Source organism: Impatiens glandulifera, chromosome 5 (assembly GCF_907164915.1).
Source record: "Impatiens glandulifera chromosome 5, dImpGla2.1, whole genome shotgun sequence".
In the NCBI taxonomy this organism is placed as follows: Eukaryota; Viridiplantae; Streptophyta; class Magnoliopsida; order Ericales; family Balsaminaceae; genus Impatiens; species Impatiens glandulifera.
Genome location: NC_061866.1, coordinates 5,918,424 through 5,939,871, shown reverse-complemented (window position 1 = coordinate 5,939,871; position 21,448 = coordinate 5,918,424). Strand labels below are relative to the sequence as shown.

Here is a 21,448-nt window from a genome sequence, read left to right as displayed (position 1 = left end):
ATTTATGTGTGTGTCTACTTTTTTTATTTGGTGAAAAATCAAACATTTAATTGAAAGAACCATAAAAGTTGCAAACAGTTCTCATCAAGTAAACTTTATGCTTGGCTGGTTACTATAGTAGTATTCTATAATTCCTTAAAAGCATTTTCGGTGTACAATCGAAGGTCCAGATTCATCGTACTCCGCCTTTGCTATCCACATCTGTAGTTTCGAAAAATAATGTGAGTAAATATACAATAAACGCAAAGATAGCGTCTAAGGAGATATTTATTTACCTGTTGGAAAGTGCTGAGTGAAGCGAGAATGGAACCTCCAATCCAAACACTATACTTTCTTTCGGGCGGAGCAACCACCTTGATCTTCATGCTACTCGGGGCTAATGCCGTAATTTCCTTGCTCATTCTATCCGCAATGCCCCCAAACATCGTGGTTCCTCCACTAAGAACTATGTTACCGTACAAATCCTTCCTAATATCCACGTCACATTTCATTATTGAGTTATAAGTGGTCTCGTGAATGCCAGCCGCCTCCATTCCAATCATGGATGGCTGGAAAAGGACTTCGGGACATCGGAACCTCTCCGACCCGATGGTGATCACCTGTCCGTCTGGCAATTCGTAGCTCTTCTCGACTGACGAGCTTGTCTTTGACGTTTCTAGTTCTTGTTCATAGTCTAGGGCAATGTATGAGAGTTTCTCCTTCATGTCCCTCACGATTTCGCGTTCGGCTGAAGTTGTGAAGGAGTAACCGCGCTCCGTCAGGATTTTCATTAGAGCGTCAGTTAGATCACGACCTGCAAGATCCAAACGGAGGATGGCGTGTGGGAGTGCGTAACCTTCGTAGATTGGGACTGTATGGCTCACACCATCTCCCGAATCCAATACAATACCTACACCACCACCACAATTAGCCAAAACTTAAATATATAAATGGGAATCAAGGAGAAACTTATTTGGAAACATGTTTATTCGAATTGAGACCAAATCCAAAAGTGTTTCGAAATAGTTCAATATGAAGCAGCCATATTGGCATACCTGTTGTTCGACCACTGGCATAAAGGGAGAGAACAGCCTGAATAGCAACATACATAGCAGGAGCATTGAAGGTTTCAAACATGATTTGCGTCATCTTCTCACGATTAGCTTTGGGATTGAGAGGAGCTTCAGTAAGAAGAATAGGATGTTCTTCAGGAGCCACACGAAGTTCATTGTAGAAAGTATGATGCCAAATTTTCTCCATATCATCCCAATTGTTCACAATTCCATGCTCAATTGGATATTTCAGAGTCAAAATACCACGTTTCGATTGAGCTTCATCACCAACGTATGCATCCTTTTGCCCCATTCCAACCATAACACCTGTGTGACGAGGACGCCCAACTATGCTAGGAAAGACCGCCCTAGGAGCATCATCTCCAGCAAAACCAGCCTTTTACAAACAACATAATAACAAGTTAAGTAACCTATTATACATATATATAGAATGTTATTAATAATCACAACACTTAATTAAGTTTTACCTTCACCATTCCTGTTCCATTGTCACAAACAAGAGGTTGAACATCTTCTGCATCAGCCATTTTCTATAATCTGCAAAAATTGATCCATTCAATATCAATTAACTTTGAGTTGTTAGATCTCGATTCATTCAATATCCTGTTTTCCATAATAGCGTCTCTAGGTTCTAGCTTAATTAAGCTTCAACATCAATTAACTTTGAGTTGTTCAATCTCGATACGACCGATCGATCTCCTGTTTCCATAATAGCATTTACGTGTTCTTCGATTCACGTCTTTAGGTTCTAGCTTAAGCTTCAACATCAATTAACTTTGAGTTGTTCGATCTCGATGATATGATCGATTACTGTTGCCATAATAGCATTTACTTGTACGATTCACGTCTCTAGGTTCTACCTTAAGCTTCAACATCAATTAACCTTGAGTTGTTCGATCACGATAAGATAATTAGATACGATCCGATCGATCTCCTGTTGCCATATTGCATTTACGTGTTCGATTCACGTCTCTAGGTACTAGCTTAAGCTTCAACATCAATTAACTTTGAGTTGTTCGATCTCGATACGATACAATCGATCTTCTGTTACCGTAATATCATTTACGTGTACGATTCACGTCTCTAGGTTCTAGCTTAAGCTAAATATACGATTGAATTTGTCAATTTCTTGTCCAATCGGACATACAATAAGTCAATAACTATACATCAAACCTAGCTAGCGGATTAAAATCAAACAATGACAGATCACAGTCTCACAGAAATGTGCATGCATCATATCAAATCAGAAATTGGAGGTGAAAACGAGAGAATAGAGCAATCTTAAAGAATTATATCATGCATAATCATCATTCGTGTTCAAATTAACAAAAAAAATGTGATGAAATGAAAGGAAACTGACCTTCTTCGGAGGAGGAGGAGAAGAGAAGTTCTTCTTCTTGGTAGTTGATGAAATGAAAGAGGGAAAGAGAAAATCCAAAAAAAGAAGAGGGAAAATGAAAAACGGACCTCTCGATTAACAACAAATTCGGTCTATGCCCGATCCTCGCGGCGATCGTCAGTTACCTACTTTTACTATTTCTGCCCCTCATCCTCTTTTAATATCAAACTTTATCCTTAAACTATTATAATGCACTCAATTTGGGCTCATATTTATCAGATTGGGCTTCAACTAGAAAGATGTCTAAACAAAATGAAGAAATGAAATTTAACATGAGATTGGGCTTCAAATTCAATAATTACACCTAAGCAAAATAATGAAGAAATAATTGATTTATTAAAATTCATAGTTTTGTTTGAAAGTCACAATTATATCCTTCACAAGGGAGGGTGGGTGGTTTAATATTCTCCGTAAGAAAATCGAATTCATTTTTTATTTTAATTATATATTTTATTATATATAATTAAATAATTATATATAATTTATTATATAATATATTTATAAAATTAAATTCGTTTCGGTTTTCGAATTAACTAAAAATATAAAAATTAAAAATTTAAACCAAGTAACTCGAATAAATCGAAAACCAAACCATCGAATATACAAATAAGTACTCAATATATTTTTAAATTAATGTTTATTTTTGTAGAGAACTTAACATGTTTTTAATGATAATCGAACATGAAAACTTTTAGAGATAAAAATGAGTACACATATACACGATAAAAATGAATACTTGATAGTCGGGTTTAAATGTTTTAAATCGGATTCGGAGGTGAGGAGAAGAGAATGTACCCGATCATTATAAATACATCATTTATTTTGCTATTATCCACACTTTACGTCAATTTTACTTTTATTAGTATTTCAAAAAAAAATTAAAATTCTCTTTTCATTAATGTTAATTTTCTTTAACCACATTTATATATATATATATATATATAATTTTTAATTTTTTTCAATATTTATTCTAATTTTTTTTATCAACTGTTTTTTTTTTTAATATTTACAACATAATTATGTAGGTAAATAATATTGTTATTTATTTTTAACATTTTAATATTATTAATTTTAAAATTATTTATTAAAAAAGATTTCTTTTTTCTTCGACCTACAATCTTATAAGTATTTAGTCGAGTACTTGTTCGAGATCGAATACCCGACGAATCGGAAATGAGGATAGATATATAGATACTCATTGGGGTCGGTCAAGATCGGGTCAGAGTCGGAATTAGATAGTAAAATAAAAATTGGTTTTAAGAATGAGTACTTCATACCGAATGAGTATGACACTTGTTGTCATCCCTAAGAACTTTAATATCTTAGATGAGACTCTTTCATGTTGAAATAACTTGGATAAAAATTTATACTTATTTAGATGAAAGAGTATTTATGTATCGTTTGGTACATTGTAGTACTAATTATATGGGTAGAAGGTGTAAGTGGTTATATGTTATATGAAATATTAAGATGTATAATAGGTTATATGTGTTTGATTGAAAGTATAAAAGAGGTATAAATTATATATATTTTATAATTTTGTATTTGATTGGTGGTATAAAAAAAGTAAAAAACTATTTTATCGTTATATTTATGTAATTATTTTAATATTTATCTTATTTTGGTTTTTATTGTTAATTATATTTAAATTAATAAATATAATATTTAATTATAATATAAATATTTTTAAAATAATAATAATGTTATAGGATTATATAGTTTTATTTTTTTAAGAATAAGTTTATATATATCAAATTTGATTATTTTAAATATAAAATATGGTCTTTATTTTTTCAAAAATAAAGTTTCATTAGTATTTAGCAAAAAAAAATTATATTATTTTTTCCTTCTTCTCACTCAATTACAAAATTATTTGATACTTATAAGAGTTGTTTGGTGGATTAATATTTATATGAATAGTATTATTTAAGTATAATTTATACTTTGAAATGGGTATAAAATAATACCTACTATCACCAGGTACAAGAAGGTATAAAAGTTTATATTACTCTTTTATTCTTTAATTTTATAAAACTATTCAGATTTTTTTTTGGTATTATATTAAAATATAATAATAATAATAATAATAAACTATAACTAAATTAATTTATATTTAACTATATTTAATTATCTAATTTAAATAATAATATTAATAAATAAACAATTATACCATTATAATTTCAATATTATTTAAATATACAAATATCTATAATGATACAAAAATTTTAAATATAATTATTAAATATTATATAATATATAAATTTTATTTATATAACTATATAAATTAAATTATATGAAATTATATATAAAATAATATATACTGTAAAATAGTATTATTTATTTTTACAATGAATTTATATGATAATTAAATATTATTTTTATTAATTTTAATATAGTTAATCATTAAAACTATCTATAAGATAAATATTGAAATAATAAATAAAAATAATTTATATAAATAAGGGTAAAATAGTCTTTTACATTTTTTACTATTTTTTTATACCACCAACCAAACACAAAATAATAAAACCTATATAATTTATACATATTTTATTTTCTCAACCAAACACTAATAACCTATATAATTTATACATCTTAATACCTCCTTACAATTTATACCCCTTACAACTTATACTTATATAACTAATATCGCTTACCAAACGCTACCTAGAAGTGACCAGAATAACATAATTCACATGAGGCAGTCATTAATTGAATATGTCACAATAAACATTACTGTATTGAACATTACTGTATTGCAACACATCCTTAAAAAGTATTTAAGTACCTTAAAAAGTATTTAAGTACAAGGTAAGAAAAATAATATATAAGTTCTTCAAATCACTTGTATGTTTCCCTACAAACAAATCCAACACATTGATTATACTTTTGTTTCATGTACATCAGTATACATCGGGAAATTTATGTGGATGATACAGACCAAACACATTGAGCTTCTTCACTCGTCTGGTTGATAGAATTAGAAACATTAGCTTATTAACTAGAACTTAACGGAACATGCTTAAACTTCCATGGTCCTTTATTGATTAATTTTGATTCTCATGAGCTTGTAATTTCCACGATTCTTTTGTCAAGTTGGGTTATAATCTCACTTGTCCAATCTGTTTGGTAGAATATCAAACAAAATTTAACATTATTAATTTTTTCATTTAAAAAAAATTCATATAATTGATATTTGAATGATATGCATACAATCAAAAAGTTTTTTCAATCCATATATTTTGAGTTGTGGTCATCTTTTCTGCAAATCATGTTCTTATTTCTCTTATATTTACTATAAACAAATAATTACTACATATCTATTATTTCTTAACTAATTAAATGAGAATTTTTTTTGATGAACAATAACATATCAGCATCATCGGTCAAGAATTTAAATACGTCCACAAGTCGTGACTTAGCCGTGATTGCAATAATTGCATTTATCTTATCAATCGGATCAAGAGGAATACAAGAAATCATTTCAAATACTTGCACTATTTTTATTGATACATCATGTTTGTAACTAGTTTTATCAACTAATGCAGTTAGATTCTTTAACAAATTTATAAAAATTTCTCGCATTGTGACATTAATTTCTAACTTCATTCTCATTTTCTATCATTGCTTTTATATATATATATATATATATATTTAGATATATAGATATATATAGATATATATAGATCCTTAAGTAAATTATTCACTTACTCTATCTTTTTCAAACACAATACATCAGTTCTCATAAAATAGGATCATCTCTTAGTCCATGTACATTAGGATCAACCTATTCAAAATAAAAATTATAAAATATGAACATACACTACAAAAAATTAAATACAATATTGACTAAAAAATATTTACATTTACATGTGACTCCCAAACAACATCAACATCACAAGTCATACTTGTGTCTATATCATCCCATCAAAATCCTAATAAAGTACGCATTCGTTTAACATTAGTGTATATTCATTTTCAAACCTTAAATTTTGAGTCAATATGTGGCGTAAGGTAGGTTAGTACCAAAAAACACAACTACCATCTTGTCATACAAAATATTTAAAAATCCTGATCGAAATGCATTATCTATCTTCATTATTAAACTTACAATATCTTTCAATACTCTAATAAGAACTTATTGTCCGTCCAACTTCTTCTATTAATAACCTTAATTTTCCCTCTTTTATTAACTTAAGGAGGTTGTGCATCATCATTATTAACCAACTTATGACAATAAGAGAGATCAAAAGACAAATCGAGTAATTTACTATTTTAGTTTTTCAACATTGTTATTGTAACTTATTTATATCATTGATTATGTATTGTAACATGTGCCTTTCTATTCTCTATTAGTGTATAAAGTCAATATATTGTAAATAATTTTTTCAATATATAGAAGAACATACTTTCACCATCATTTCTTCTAGTCATTCTTGAAATTATATCTTGGTATCAGAGCCATATATATTTGGATTACTCCTCATATTCGATCATATGGCGAAAAATCAAATTATTTCATACCTCATTTTTTAAACTATTTCGGTGAAACTAAATCAACATAATTAAGTTATTCGGAAGAAGAGTCAAGTTGTCTTTTCAGTTTGTCTATGAACATTCCCTACACCAAATGTCACTCTTATTATAGAAGTGGAAGAAGGTACTACTGACAATACTATCATTGTCGCGAATATTGAATTTGAAGCTTAGGAGGAACAAGATTAACGAATCATTAGTTGACTCATCTTAACCCTTTTCGAGCAAGTTCTTGTACAAGAAGTTAGAGACGCTTGTGAGAACTCCTCACAACTTTAGATGGCTCTAAAGAAGATATACCACTAAATTTAGAGCTTGGCTAGTACAATTACTCCTACAAACACATAAAAAGGGAACCAATCAATAACCAACTACCACCAATTTGTCAAAACAGTTTCAAACTCATTAGTTATAATTGGGGAAAAGGTATCTGATCTAGACTTCTTCACATACATCCTTAGTGGTCTGGGGCCAAAGTATGAATCTCAAGTTGTTGTCGTCTCCACTCGATTTAAACATGTGAGTGTTAAGAAGAGAAATGATTAGGGCAACGAGTTGAGAACGAAAGCAAAAAAAAAATGAATTTATGTGGCATGCCACGTTGTCGCCTTTTTATTTCTTTATTTTTTAACCTCTTCATATTCTTCTTTTTCCGCGATTTTTATATTTCCAGAAACGATTCTTCTTCTATAATTTTTATTTTTCAGAAAAGAGCAAGCTTAGAAACCTATGTAGTTCACCGTTCTCTTCGCATGTTCTTCTTTTACGAAACCATAGTTCATCGTTCTTTTGTCTTCTCGCCTTTATCGATGTTCAGAAATACCCGTTCTTTATCTTTTGGCATTCAAAAATGGTAAGTCTTCAACACTATTTGTCTTTTGAAATTCGAAACCCTCTTTTTGTCGCAAAAATAACAATGAAATGTTCTTTTACTTTTTAGGATATCGTTTTTGTCGCAAAAATAACAATGTTATGTTCTTTTACTTTTTAGGATATCGTTCCTGGAACTGCATCCAACACGTCTGTCCAAAAAGTTCAAAAGTAAGTTATTTCTGGTTTTTTACTGTTTTGTTTCTGTTGTAGATACTTTAGCTTTTTATTTGTTAGATGTGTAAAACTAATATTCGTGTTTCGAGCAATTGTTATGTGTTGAAAAAATGATTTATGCTCTATCTTTTTAGTTTTGTTGTTGTAAGTTATATGTATTTAAACCAAAATTTAGTCCAATATATTTAATATGTTCTTATGTTGATGTCATTCTTATATTAAAATGTATGATTTTAAATCAAATTTTAAACTAACATGATTTGAAATTTCAGTTGAAACGTTTTTTAGGTTGAAACTTTTCTTATGTTCAAAATTTTCTGTCATTTTAAGTGTTTGTCATGTTAGACACTTCAAATTGCAGTTTTGAAGGTCATGTTCAATGCTAAACAGAACCGTGTTTAGAGCTTAACTAAGTCATGTTCAACACTTAACTAAACCATATTCTACTAGTGTTAGGTCTAATGATGAGTTCTTCTTTAGTGGACAAGGTTTTTCTACAGGTTGAATGACAATATGTATATTTCTAACAGTCCAAAACTAATGGGGAAGAAGGCTTTTGGCCTAATTCTAAGGGCTATGGAAATATTTCTTCGAATTTAAACCATAAAAATCATTGAAATAATTGCCTGAAATGCATTAATTGCAGTCGATATGGTTACATCAAACAAATATCAGCCACGTCAACAATGTGAGTTTTATAATGGCATCATTCATTTGGTTACCAAGTGTTGTTGTTGATTTGACAACTACTTTCAACCCTCTCCACCGCGTGTTGTCATGTTGACTTCCCCGTTTATTATTTTTGATTCAGTATGGTGCCTAAATTCTAGTGCAACTAATCATATCGCGTCTAATTTGGGATCCATACTCCTTATCAAGGTATTAAATAAATTATTGTGGGTTACAATAACTCTTTTCATATATCTCATATGGGTAACTCTATTGTTAAGGGTACCACCAAACCTTTACATATAAGAATTATCTAATATGTCTCTCAAATTACCAAAAAATTGATGAGTATTGCTCGATTTACTGTTTATAATAATGTGTTATTTGAATTGCACTCATTATATTGTTCAATAAAGGATCGATCTACAAAGACGGAAGTACTTCGAGGCATCCTTAAAAACGAATTGTATCACATTTCCAATCAGAACCAATAAAACAAGTTTTCAATGCTTCTCGGGCTACAACATCCATGTGGCATCATCATTTTGGGCATCCATTTGCAACCACCACCTCTTATGTTATTTCTCATTTTCAGTTATCATTATATGTTTAGATTAGATTCACCAGCCGATCTAGGGTGAGTATCAGGTAACAAATCTTTTTGAATTTTGTGAAGCATGTCACATTGATAAAGCTCATAAGCTCCCATTTTCGGACTTCTATGTCAAAAACTCTTGTTCCACATGACTTAATACTTAGATGTTTGGGGACCAGCTCATATTTTCTCAACATGTGGTTACCGATGTTTGGTTATCTTTTTAATGATTTTAGTCGCTACACATGGTTATTTTCGATTCATAAAAAGTCGAATGTATTGCCTACATTTGTCAAATTCAAAGAACTAGTTGAAAAATAATTCAACCGAGGAATCAAGATGCTACAAACTAATAAGTCAAATTCAAAGAACTATATGGCATCCAACATCATTTATCATGCTCGCATACAAGCGGACAAAATGAGGTTGCTAAGAGAAAACTCAGACACCTTACTGAATTTAGTCTTACCTTAAGATCTCATGTCTTAATACCTTCTCAATATTGGGACGATGCATACATCATTGTTGTATATCTTATTAATCGACATCCTTCTCCTACTTTGGCCAATCACTCCCATATAAGGTATTATTTAAGTGTGTTCTAGACTATACATTTTTTAGAACTTTAGTTTGTACATGTTATCCTTTAATTAGACCTTACAATCAACAATGGATTTCAGATTATTAGTACACATTTATCAGTTATAGCTCAACTCATAAATGATATAGATGTTTGCACATACAAACCAATAGGATTTACATCTCTCGCCATGTTATATTTAATGAACAAATGTTTCTTTTTGCAAATCTAAACCTACCATCATCCTCACCCTCTACGTCACAACCATCACTCTTTATCCTTACATCTTCACATTCACCTATAGTTACTCGTCCCCACAACAATATTACATACCCTTCAAAACAACTTCTCCATCCTTAACTCCACTACACCTACCCACCACTCTCCGAGCCCAAGCCCAAGCTCACCCACTCTCCATTCTGAACCCATACTCATCACCACAACCTACATACCCGTACATCGCCTAAACGTGCTCCTACTTGTTCCACACATCCATTGGACACTCTAGCTAAACCAGATCTCATAACCATAGTATCAACCTTATCTCTAACTCTACAATTGAACCCACATGTATCTCCTCTTCCAAGAATGATCCCACATGGAGAACAACTATGACTTCTATATATAATTCTCTACTACAGAACAACACTTGGGTTCTTGTTCAATGAACTCAAGCTCATAATGTAATTGGGTGCAAATGGGTTTTCAAACTCAAGCGTAAGGTTGACGGTACGATTGAGCGTCACAAAGCTTCCCTGGTTGCCAAAGGTTTTCATCAACAGACTGAAATTGACTATGTTGAAATATTTAGTCATGTGGTCAAGTCTTTTATTATAAGTCTTCTCGGGGTTGAAGCTACTCAAACCCCTGTCGGTCTATTCCTAAGTCAAGCAAATTATATTTCTACAATATTACATAGAGACAAGATGATTGATGCAAAGCCTATCCACACACTTGTTTCTAGTAGGCCTTCCCTCTCTAAACATGATGGTGAGTTGTTGAGGGATCCTCTTCTCTACTGGAGTATCGTTGAAGCTCTACAATATATAACTCTTACTCGCCTGAACTTGCATTTGCGGTCAATACTACCACTCATTGGATGATAGTGAAACGGATCATGTGTTATCTTTGATACACTCCTTATCATGGATTACTCATTTGGACTTCTTTGCCACTCACGATTACTGCTTATTCTGATGTTGATTGGGATGAATGCCCAGATGATCGTTGTTCAATCACTGGCTATTGTATTTTTCTTGGAGATAACCTCATCTCTAAAATTCTAAAAAGAAACAAATTATTGCTCGATCAAGTACTGAGTCTAAATAATGTGCACTTGCTCACACCACTACTGAATTTTGTTGGTTATAGTCTCTTCTAGGTGAACTACGCATCACCATGACACGTGCCCCTACCTTATAGTGTGATAATATTGGTGTTGGTTTTCTTTCTTCTAATTTCATCTTTCGTGTACGAAAAAAGTATATTAAAATTGACTTTCACTTTGTTCGAGAGCGTGTTGTTCAAAAGACGTCCCTCTCTATCCAATCATCTATGGTCATGATCAAATTGTTGATATCTTACCAAAGGGTTGTCCTCTAACATATTTGCATTTATTTGAGATAAGATTACGGTGTGTTAAACAACCTATTACAACAAAAAATATCAAAATACAAATTGTATTTACTATCTTGTTTCTCAAACTTGTCATTGTAACTTATTTATATAATTGATTGTGCAATGTAACATGTGCATTGTTATTCTCTATTAGTGTATAAAGTCGATGTATTGTAAATAACATTTTCAAAATATATTGAAGAACATACTTTTCACCATCGTTTTTTCTACTCACTCTTGAAATTTTATATATCCTCTTGATTATCCATACATAAGCATTCATATCATAAAAGTAATATGAAACATAATATTACAAAATATAATTTCCCACTAGAATGAAAACACATAGTATTAAGCAAAATATAATTTCAAGTTATAACATTCAAATATAAAACATACATTTATTTTATACTCCCACTACTTCTTCCTGATCTCCTTTTAAGAAACATTGTTTTTGCTAACTCAAATTCTCTATTGTGTCCAAACATCTAATTTCTCTATAGCATTTACATTGTCTCCAATTTAAGGATTCAAGTGTTGAAAAGTTCTTATGTTATTAATTTTTCCATACGATCTATTGACATTTACCTTCTTATATAATTATGTAATAAATAGCATGAAATAATTATGTGAAATTGTTTCTTAACTGGATAAAACATAAAGCTTCTTAGTAAAGTCCATCTAAGTTTGAGCAAACCAAATGTCTTTTCAATAACATCTTTTATAGCATCATGCTTCATTGAAAAATTCTTAAAAATTAGAAGGTGATCATCCAATAGTCTAAGATCCTAAATGATACTTATAACCTAATCAACGCTAAAACCCCTATTTATTTGTGTATATGACATCTACTAAGTAATAAAGTAATAGTTACATGTGTTAATATACTTATCGATTAACATTTTTACTAAAATCTTATAATAATATATAGTCATATATACTATATAAATACATATAGTGTATCAAACTTAACATGTATGGAACTGAAAAAAATCAAATCAAATATATTAAACTTAGTTTTTTGGACTATTAGCTAAACTAAGTATTGTAAAATTCTTTAGATTTCTAATTTTTAGCAGATAAAAACATGTTTATTTGATGATGTGAAAAGTCTTGATGTATATATAAAATTAATATTCTTTAGGTTCGTCTTTATATTAAGTTCCAAAAAAAAATACTCCGTTAACCACCATTGTATCGAGTCACCATTTTTTCTGAATGTTGATTTTGAGATTGACTTTCTCAGAGGACGTTAATCTTATATGTGCACATTAGGCAAAAGAAGAAGAAGAAATGAATAAGGATCGGCAAAAGATAAAATGAAATATGAGAAATTGAAGGGTTTATTGAGAAAAAATGTTTATATGTAATGTTAAATATGAAAAGAAAAAATTAATAAAATGTTTATATGTGCACATTTAATATAATATAATATAATATAATATATATATATATATATATTATATTTATTATTATCCTTTATTTACATATACTTACAACTAAATCGGAGACTAAGTTCATAATTTATACTATCAAGACATTGTATTCGTTGGATTATATGTATCAATCAAATATTGAATCAATTAGAATTTTTTAAATTTTTTTAATATTCAACCTTTTATATCTGATAGTTCATATATGGCTTATATGTAAACTACTTTTAAAATAATTAATTAAAACAAAACAAGTATTAAAATACAATATAATAACAATTTCAATCAAATTTATTTGAATATTATAACTTTAATTAATATATTTCAAAATCATAATATATTAATTTTTATAGAATATTATGCATGTTTTCGGTCAACTTAAGCTTAACAGATTTTAATGGTAAACTAATTTTCTTATCAATTGACTTCCTCGATCGATACTCCATTAATATATCATGAATTCCAATACTAGATACTTTATATATTTTTCATTAAATGTCCAGATTATAATTTCCTCAAATATTTGGGTTAGTGTGTTTTCAACTCAATCGATTGACCCATTCAATACAATCTAGACTTTCACACACCTTGTAAGATTAATTATTACTATGTTTCTATTGGACCAGTTTTTATTGTCCATCACACCAGGAATCAATAATGGAACTAGGATTTGAAATCTATCCGAATTGATTTTTATTTTCTTGACAAAAATCAATATATCTAGACTATCAAGATTTCGTAAAAGTACGGTCATCCGTTTTAGCCCTAAAAACTAGTAAAACTAAACCCTTTATTTCGAAATTGTATTCAAGTTGGAACCCCATTTTAATCTTTCTGCCAATAATAATATTGATTGTGGTGGTGGGGGACTTACTAAGGTCACTAGCAAGACACATAGTAGTGGTGGACATATATACATTCAAATTAGATAACCTTGAAACTTACTTGACATGTATACTTCAAAAAAGTAACCAAATTATTTTCATCTCTAAAAGAATCTATATATCTTTTCATTTAATTTATGTAAATATTTTACAATTATTTTTATTTTTATTTAAATTAGACTTTTTTTTTTTCATATATAGTATCCCATGACTTGTTCGGTTTTAGTTTAATCAATCATTATTTTACTCCATCTAATTTATATATCACTCAATTCATTAATCAAAATACTAAAATATTTTTTATTTTTTATTTTATTATTATATATTAATACCATTTAAATCATTTTACTAAAATTCTATCACTCCCTCAAAACTATTACCAATTATTACCATTTTTCTATACTGGGTGAAAACACATGTAAAAAAACAATAGGATCAAAGTAGTCATAACTAAATACCATCCTAATAACAAAAATAAACTAAAAAACTCAAAAGCACAATAGGCAAGAAAAAAACAAAAATATAATGATTAAAAGAAACTAAGAAATGTTCATAACTTACATAATTGTTCAACTTGAACGTTTATATTCGCAAGTTGTGATTTCCTATTTTTTTTTCCATTTTTTTTGTCGTTTATTCTAGTAATGCCTTCAAAAGTCTCGTCTCCTCCAAATCGTGATTACAAATGTTATTTTTGTGGCGGCAACACTACATTTCTTCACAAAATTAGATCATTCATTTGACGTCTCTAATAATATTTCGGTGTTACATTCATTCCCTTGCGTTTTAGTGGGATATATATCCGATTCAACTAGAAGGGCATGTATCCTCCACTTTTATGGATCATTTAATTTGAAAAATAAACAATGTATATATATCTCGAAATAAGAATAATAATAATAATAAATATTAGTCCTCTATTTTTATATCCATGGTCCATGATGGTTAGAACTTAGCTGTCTTCTAGGGTCACTGCTCAAACTTAATCATAAACACCCTTTATTTAGTCTATTAAATGCATATTATTATGATCAACTTTATTGATATATATGTACTAGATTAACAGTGAACACTTAATCATTGCAATTTGCAACGCTCTCTTCCCGTTCATTAGATGTAAGTTTTTGAGATTTTTTTAAAATGTTATCCGATTTTTTTAAAAATTATTTTTTTATCACGGTTAATATCATTTTAAACATCAAAACATTTATTTCATAAATAAAATATTTTTATATATATTTTTTTATTATTTTTTTCAGGGGAGAGTAATGAGAAAGAGAATCCCTGAGTCAGCCATGATAGCAGACAACTTCCTTTCATGAAAGCAAGGAGCTGGTTTGATTTAACCCAAAGTTTGTACTCATTCTTGCCTACATATTTTTTCTTCCAATTCTTCATCTCAAAAGTTGTACAACTTTTGAATTATAGAAATTATTATTTTATCATCATCACAATTACTTTTTCAAATGAGTTGTTTAAATTTAGGAGAAAAAATGTGTTTGAATTAGATATAAAAAAATTAAACGGGTTTGTACGGATTAAAATTATAACTTGGGTTAATGATAAACGATGATTTTGAGGAAATATAGAATATTTTTGATAAAAAATTTAAAGAATATTAATATACACTAAATTTAAATAACACATTAAAAATAGGAAAAAAACCTCAAGTACTTATACAACTAGCTCACTTAGACGTATGTACTAATAAAAGTTCATTTAAACGTACTTACTATAAAAAAAAATTGGCTCATTTAGCCTCTTTTAGTAACTATGGTTAACTTTTATTTTTAAATTTAAATATTTATTAATTAAATATTAATATATTTTCTCTCTTCCCTTTTTATTTATTATTTCATTTATTACTAATAAATGAACCCTCTATTTTTATTTTTATTTCTAATTTTTTATTATTTATATATAAGTATTTAGGATTGATTATTTTAATTTTATTTTATATATATGAGCATTCATCATTGATTATTTAAACTCTATATTTCTTCTTTTTTATATAATTTTTTTATATTCACATTAATTATTAATTATTTTAAAATTGTTTGATCCCAATAATTGAATATAACAATGAAAATTCTTTCAACAATAAAAATCCTTAAACACAAAAATAAATTAATTAATAATTAAGAATTGAATAATAATAAAAACTCATTCATCAAACACCAAAATAGTAATAATCAAATATTAGACAAAACAATTCATTTACTACTAATATAAGTCGTGAATAAAAATTAAATAAAAAATTATTAATTTTATTTTTATTTATATTAAACTAAATAAGAAAAAAACTCTTTTTTATTTTTATTATATTAAATTAAATAAGAAAAAACCCTTCACAAAAAAAAATTACAGGAAAACATAAAATTCATAAATAAGTTGTTAAATTGTTTTAAAAAAATAAGAATTTAAGAAATATAAGAAATAAAAACTAATAAAACAAAAGATGAAATATAAAAGAGAAATTAATATTAAAATAATAAAAAAATTAAGAATAAAATAAATTACTTAATGAAAAAGAAGGAGAGAGAAAATATATTAATATTTAATTAATAAATATTTAAATTTAAAAATAAAAGTTAACTATGGTTATTAAAAGAAGCTAAATGAGCCAATTTTTGATAGTACGTACGTTTAAATGAACTTTTATTAATACATACGTCTAAGTGAGCTAGTTGTACAAGTACATACGTCTAATTGAGCTTTTTTCCTTAAAAATATGGGTAAATATCTAAAACAAAATAAAAAAGTATGGAAGCAACAAACTCTTTTAAAAAAATATATAAAAAAACATACTATAACAAATTATGAAAAAAATTAAGCAAATTCTTCTTCTTATTTTTTTTTTTGAATTTTTGGTTGGTGAGGAATCGTACGTATAATTTTCAATAATCTCAAAACGTATATTGCAGAATCTTTCACGGTACATTATATGAGGTTTGATATGAGAAACATATATATTCGGTCGGAGATGTTATTATCATTTTGGAAAATTTCGCACATATTAATTTTTATTTTTATTTATCTCTAAAATTATTATATTTTATCGTTTTAGTAAAATGATTATTCATTTCATAATATTATTAGGTAACCATTTTTGTAAAAAAAATTACACAATAAAAAATTATGAAATTATTTAAACAAATGCAAATCAACGTGGAACACTAATATCTTTCGAGTTTGGGGAGCTGAATGTGAATGCAGATTTTTCTCGAGGTAAGCATGGGATGTTGTTCGTGCTAGAGAGGAGTCGGTATCATGGTCTCATTTGGTGTGGTCTTCAAAAGTCATTCTTAGATACCAATTCATCTTGTGATTGGTATTTCGTGGAAGGCTTAATACGCGAGATCGAATCAAGAAGTACATGAATATTCCGGATTCAAATTGTCTTTTATGTATGGAAAATGATGAGGAGACCATAGATCATATTCTTGGGGGCTGCCAATTTGCTTCTTTGCTTTTGGATAAGTTTTACATATCCATGGGTCTTCTTAGTTTTCCAAGAGAATGGATTGATATTAAAGATGTTGCTCTCATCAAGACAAAGGGTAAAGATTTTCATCAAATGTCTTTTAAGTGTTTCTTTGCCAATATTGTTTATCAGATTTGAATGTAGCGTAATGCGGGAGCTTTTTCTAAAGTTCGAAATGATATTGAACAAGTTTGGAGGAATATCAACATTTTTTTTTTATCGAAACTCACTTATTCGAACGTGTAGGCGAATTCCTATTTATGAAAGAAATTGGTTGATTTGTCAAATATTGAACATTTCTTATGAGAAAGTCACTAGTTTAAATACTTTAAAATGACTTAATTTTCATGTAATTGTGATTGTTGTTTGCGTGTTTTATTCCGTTATTTATTGTTGTCATTTATGTCATTTAAAATTAAATTAAATATTTGTTTTGCATTAATTCATAAACAAATATAAGTTTTTTTCCTTTGGAATTTGTAATGAAATGTGGTTAGTTCATTTAAAAAAAAAAAAAAATCCTCTCATTGTAATTAATCCATTGTATTAAAATTTTGACTTACATGAATTTGTTAACTAAGGGCCTAAGGCCACTATTATAGTTTTTGTTTTCTAAAACTCAGCAATCTTTTTTCAATCATTTCATAATCATATTTCTGAATTTAATAATCAAAATATTATATATCTTTTTTTTATTATATATTAATATTAAGTTTTTTTTACTAATATCTTAATGTTGAACGATAAATTTTGAATATATATGAGATATTTCAAAACTATTAACTAGGTTGTCAATTCAATCTCATGGTATCCAATCTGAATTACTTTGTTTATGACATTTTATTTATTTTAGACACAATAATGAAACTATAAAAATTTCCATATGACTATCACACTTATACAAATATAATCAAAATAAATTTAATAATAAAAAAATAATATGTATTTAATGTTTAAAATTCTTAATAAATCGCGAATAAAAACTATTTTACATTTTATTTACTTCGGTAAAACAACTTATCTACTCAAATATTTTATCACATATTTTTTCTAAATTAATCTCTAATCTCGTGACCTTACCATTTCACTTTGATCAATCAAATACTTGATTCATATTATACATTAGTTAGATAAAAAGTTGAACTTATATTGTTAAAATGTCCTGCATTTATCAAATTTGGTGTTGAATTTAAAACATAAAGTGTTATTAGTCTAGTTGGTTAAAAGATTGTACTTATTTTGTTAGGTTGTAAGTTTGAAACACATATATCATTTTAAATTTTATTTTTAACCGTTTTAAGTATATATTAGCGGGTCAACCCACAATCCGACACATGTATCCGTTTACTCTCACATATATATATCCAAATTAACCACAACTCTCGACCCGACAATTCAGATACTTTAAAAATTAAACATCATTATATATATATTTTCATATGCCCTTACTCAAATATTAAATATGCAAAATAAAATAAAATATAATTTGAATTTATATTTATAATGTCACCAACATGTGCATTTATATTTTATATGTTTTATTACTTATTAAAATAAAAATATTATGAATCAACATAAATATTTAATATATCAAACTATTTTAGTTAAAATAGACTTTTATGGAGATAAAATACTATTATTTTTTTGTATTTTTATAATACGTGTCTTGTGAAGATTTTATAATTAATCTCATGTTTGTCCTAGGATTCTCCAAACCGATCTAAACTTAGAACGGGACCAATGATATTAAAAAATTAATTTTAAATTAATTCTTCATTTGAATATAACAATAACAAAAGCCCACTCAGGTCTTGTTTGATTTTGATCATTTTTAGGCACACAAAATCAATCAAATATCCATGTAAAACAAAATTTTCAAACCCAAAATATATAATCAATTGAAATAATCTTAAAACAAACTAACAAAATAATCTCAAAACAAACAGCTTATAAGCCTCGATCCCACAAAATAAAAAATAAAATAAAATCTCAATTGTGCATATGCTGGAAAGAACTAATGCTCATAAAAAAATATATAATGAAATTTAGGACTTGGCTTGTATGAGAAACAAAAGATTGGCTTGAATTAGAAGAGTAATAATTATACATTATTATACAACGTCACACGTGATTCCCTAATTAATTATTTTACTCAGATATTTATAATTATTTTTACTAATAAAAAATTGGATCAACAAAAATATATTTTAAATAAATTATGCATGATTTCACGCGGTAGTATATATATAATTTCTTATTTATAAAAGTTAGTATAACCAATTTTGACCAATAAAATCAATAAACTAACTATAAGTGATTTGTTAACTAGGTAATGTGTAAGTGACATGTTAAGATTTATTTATTTACATTCTAGTCTTAATCGATTAATATATAAATATAATAATTATTATAATATTTTTTTATGTGAATTGTACATTTTATTTAGTTTAAATGTTATTAATTGTGTTGGGATTGAATACAACAATAGAAGGGGTTGAATATTGCTGTACTAATTTTTATTTTAAATGCGATTTTAATCCTGTTAAGGACTGAAAATTTATTTCTATTTTTTAACAAATCGTAGCAAGTTCTTGAACGAGCTTCAAGTGCGGAAAATATTTGCGGGATTTGAAGCGGCATATATAAGATAGAGTAAAACAACAAAAAGATAATACAAGATTTTATGAATGTTTCGGAGATAAAACTCTTAGGTCACCCATTTTTTTGTTTCCAGAATGAATCCACAAGAAGACTTTGATTTGTATAGCCTCTATACGAACCCACTCAGATCACAAGTCTTAACAAATGCATGTTTGAACTCCTAGTTATCACACTCTCTTGTTGAACAGACAACGTTCTGTTCAACTTACAACAATGGGATTATCTCTCAAAGGCTTAGTGAACGATCAACAAAGAATTAGAGAAACGCTAGAAAAAACGTAGAGAAAACCAGAGGATTCATCGTTGTCCTTTTATGCCTTTTTATATTTTTTGCATGGCAACGGTCAAATCTATTTTGTTAACACATGGCAGCGATACATTTGTCGTATGTCTGCCGTACGGGGTAGTGCGCCTGAGAATCAAATATTCGTTAGTGCATGGCGTACGGGATAGTGCGCTTGAGAATCGAATATTCGTTAGTACGTGGTAGTGCGCATTCGAGTGGAATATAGTCCGTTTTAACGTTTATAGTTGACGTGGAACTTGGCTGATATAGAGCTCTGGTGATGAGCTACCATGCTGATAGCGTACTCAGTTGTTGACGCAACTCATCTGTTGACGTAACCCTACTGATGGACTACTCGTCTGTTAACTCAACTCAGTTGTTGCCACAACACAGTTGTTGGCGCAACACTGATGTTGCCTACTCGGTTGTTAGCGCAACATTGTTGTTGCCTACTCGGCTGTTAGCGCGTGATGTCAGCTATACTGATAGCGCGTCTTTGCTGATGTCAGCTGAGCTGATAGCGCATCTTCAGCTCATTGAGTGAGATTGTTGTCAGCGCTTCTTCAGCTCTGTTGTTTGCGAGTCTGCTGTTTGAGTAAGACTGCTGTCAGCAAGTCTTTGAATTTGACTTGCGCATTCACACAATACTGAACTTAGTTTTATTTCTTTATTAAAGCTATCATCAAAGGTTATTTTAACTATCCTAAATTTATTTTAATCAATTAAAATATTTTTTTTAATTAACTTAATTAAGAATTTCCCCTTTTTCCCTTTTTTTTAACTTAATCTAACAAATTGTATAAATATATATAATATTATTTTTAATTAAATAATTATATATATAATATTCTTTATTATTTAATTAATCATAACTAAAAATGATAATAATAATAATAATAAATAAATAAATTACCATTATTTTAATATAAAATTTGATAATAAAATTTCATTACTAAAATTAATTATACTAGAATACTATATTATACATTGTATAATATTAAAACTATATAAATATATAATTTAATTTATAATAATTTATATATAAATATTCTAAAGTAAATAATTAGAAAATAAAAATTAAAAAAGTTATATATCCTAATTACAATTTTATATCAATAGTAAAAATAAAATAAACTAACTAACGTTACATAAATAAAATTTATATCTCAAACTCGCACAATTTTTTATTAAATTTGTAAAAATGT

General features: G+C 28.0%; 1 protein-coding gene across 1 annotated transcript; it reads right to left on the bottom strand.

Moving 5' to 3' along the window:
* LOC124938853 (actin-like) lies at nt 1-1,593 on the bottom strand. Its single transcript, XM_047479376.1, has 4 exons — nt 1,520-1,593; nt 1,035-1,428; nt 276-889; nt 1-201 (listed from the first exon to the last, which is right to left on the bottom strand). Exons 1-4 carry the CDS (start codon nt 1,577-1,579, stop codon nt 136-138), a joined length of 1,134 nt encoding a protein of 377 aa, XP_047335332.1. The 5' UTR covers nt 1,580-1,593; the 3' UTR covers nt 1-135.
* Between the last annotated feature and the right edge of the window lie 19,855 nt (nt 1,594-21,448).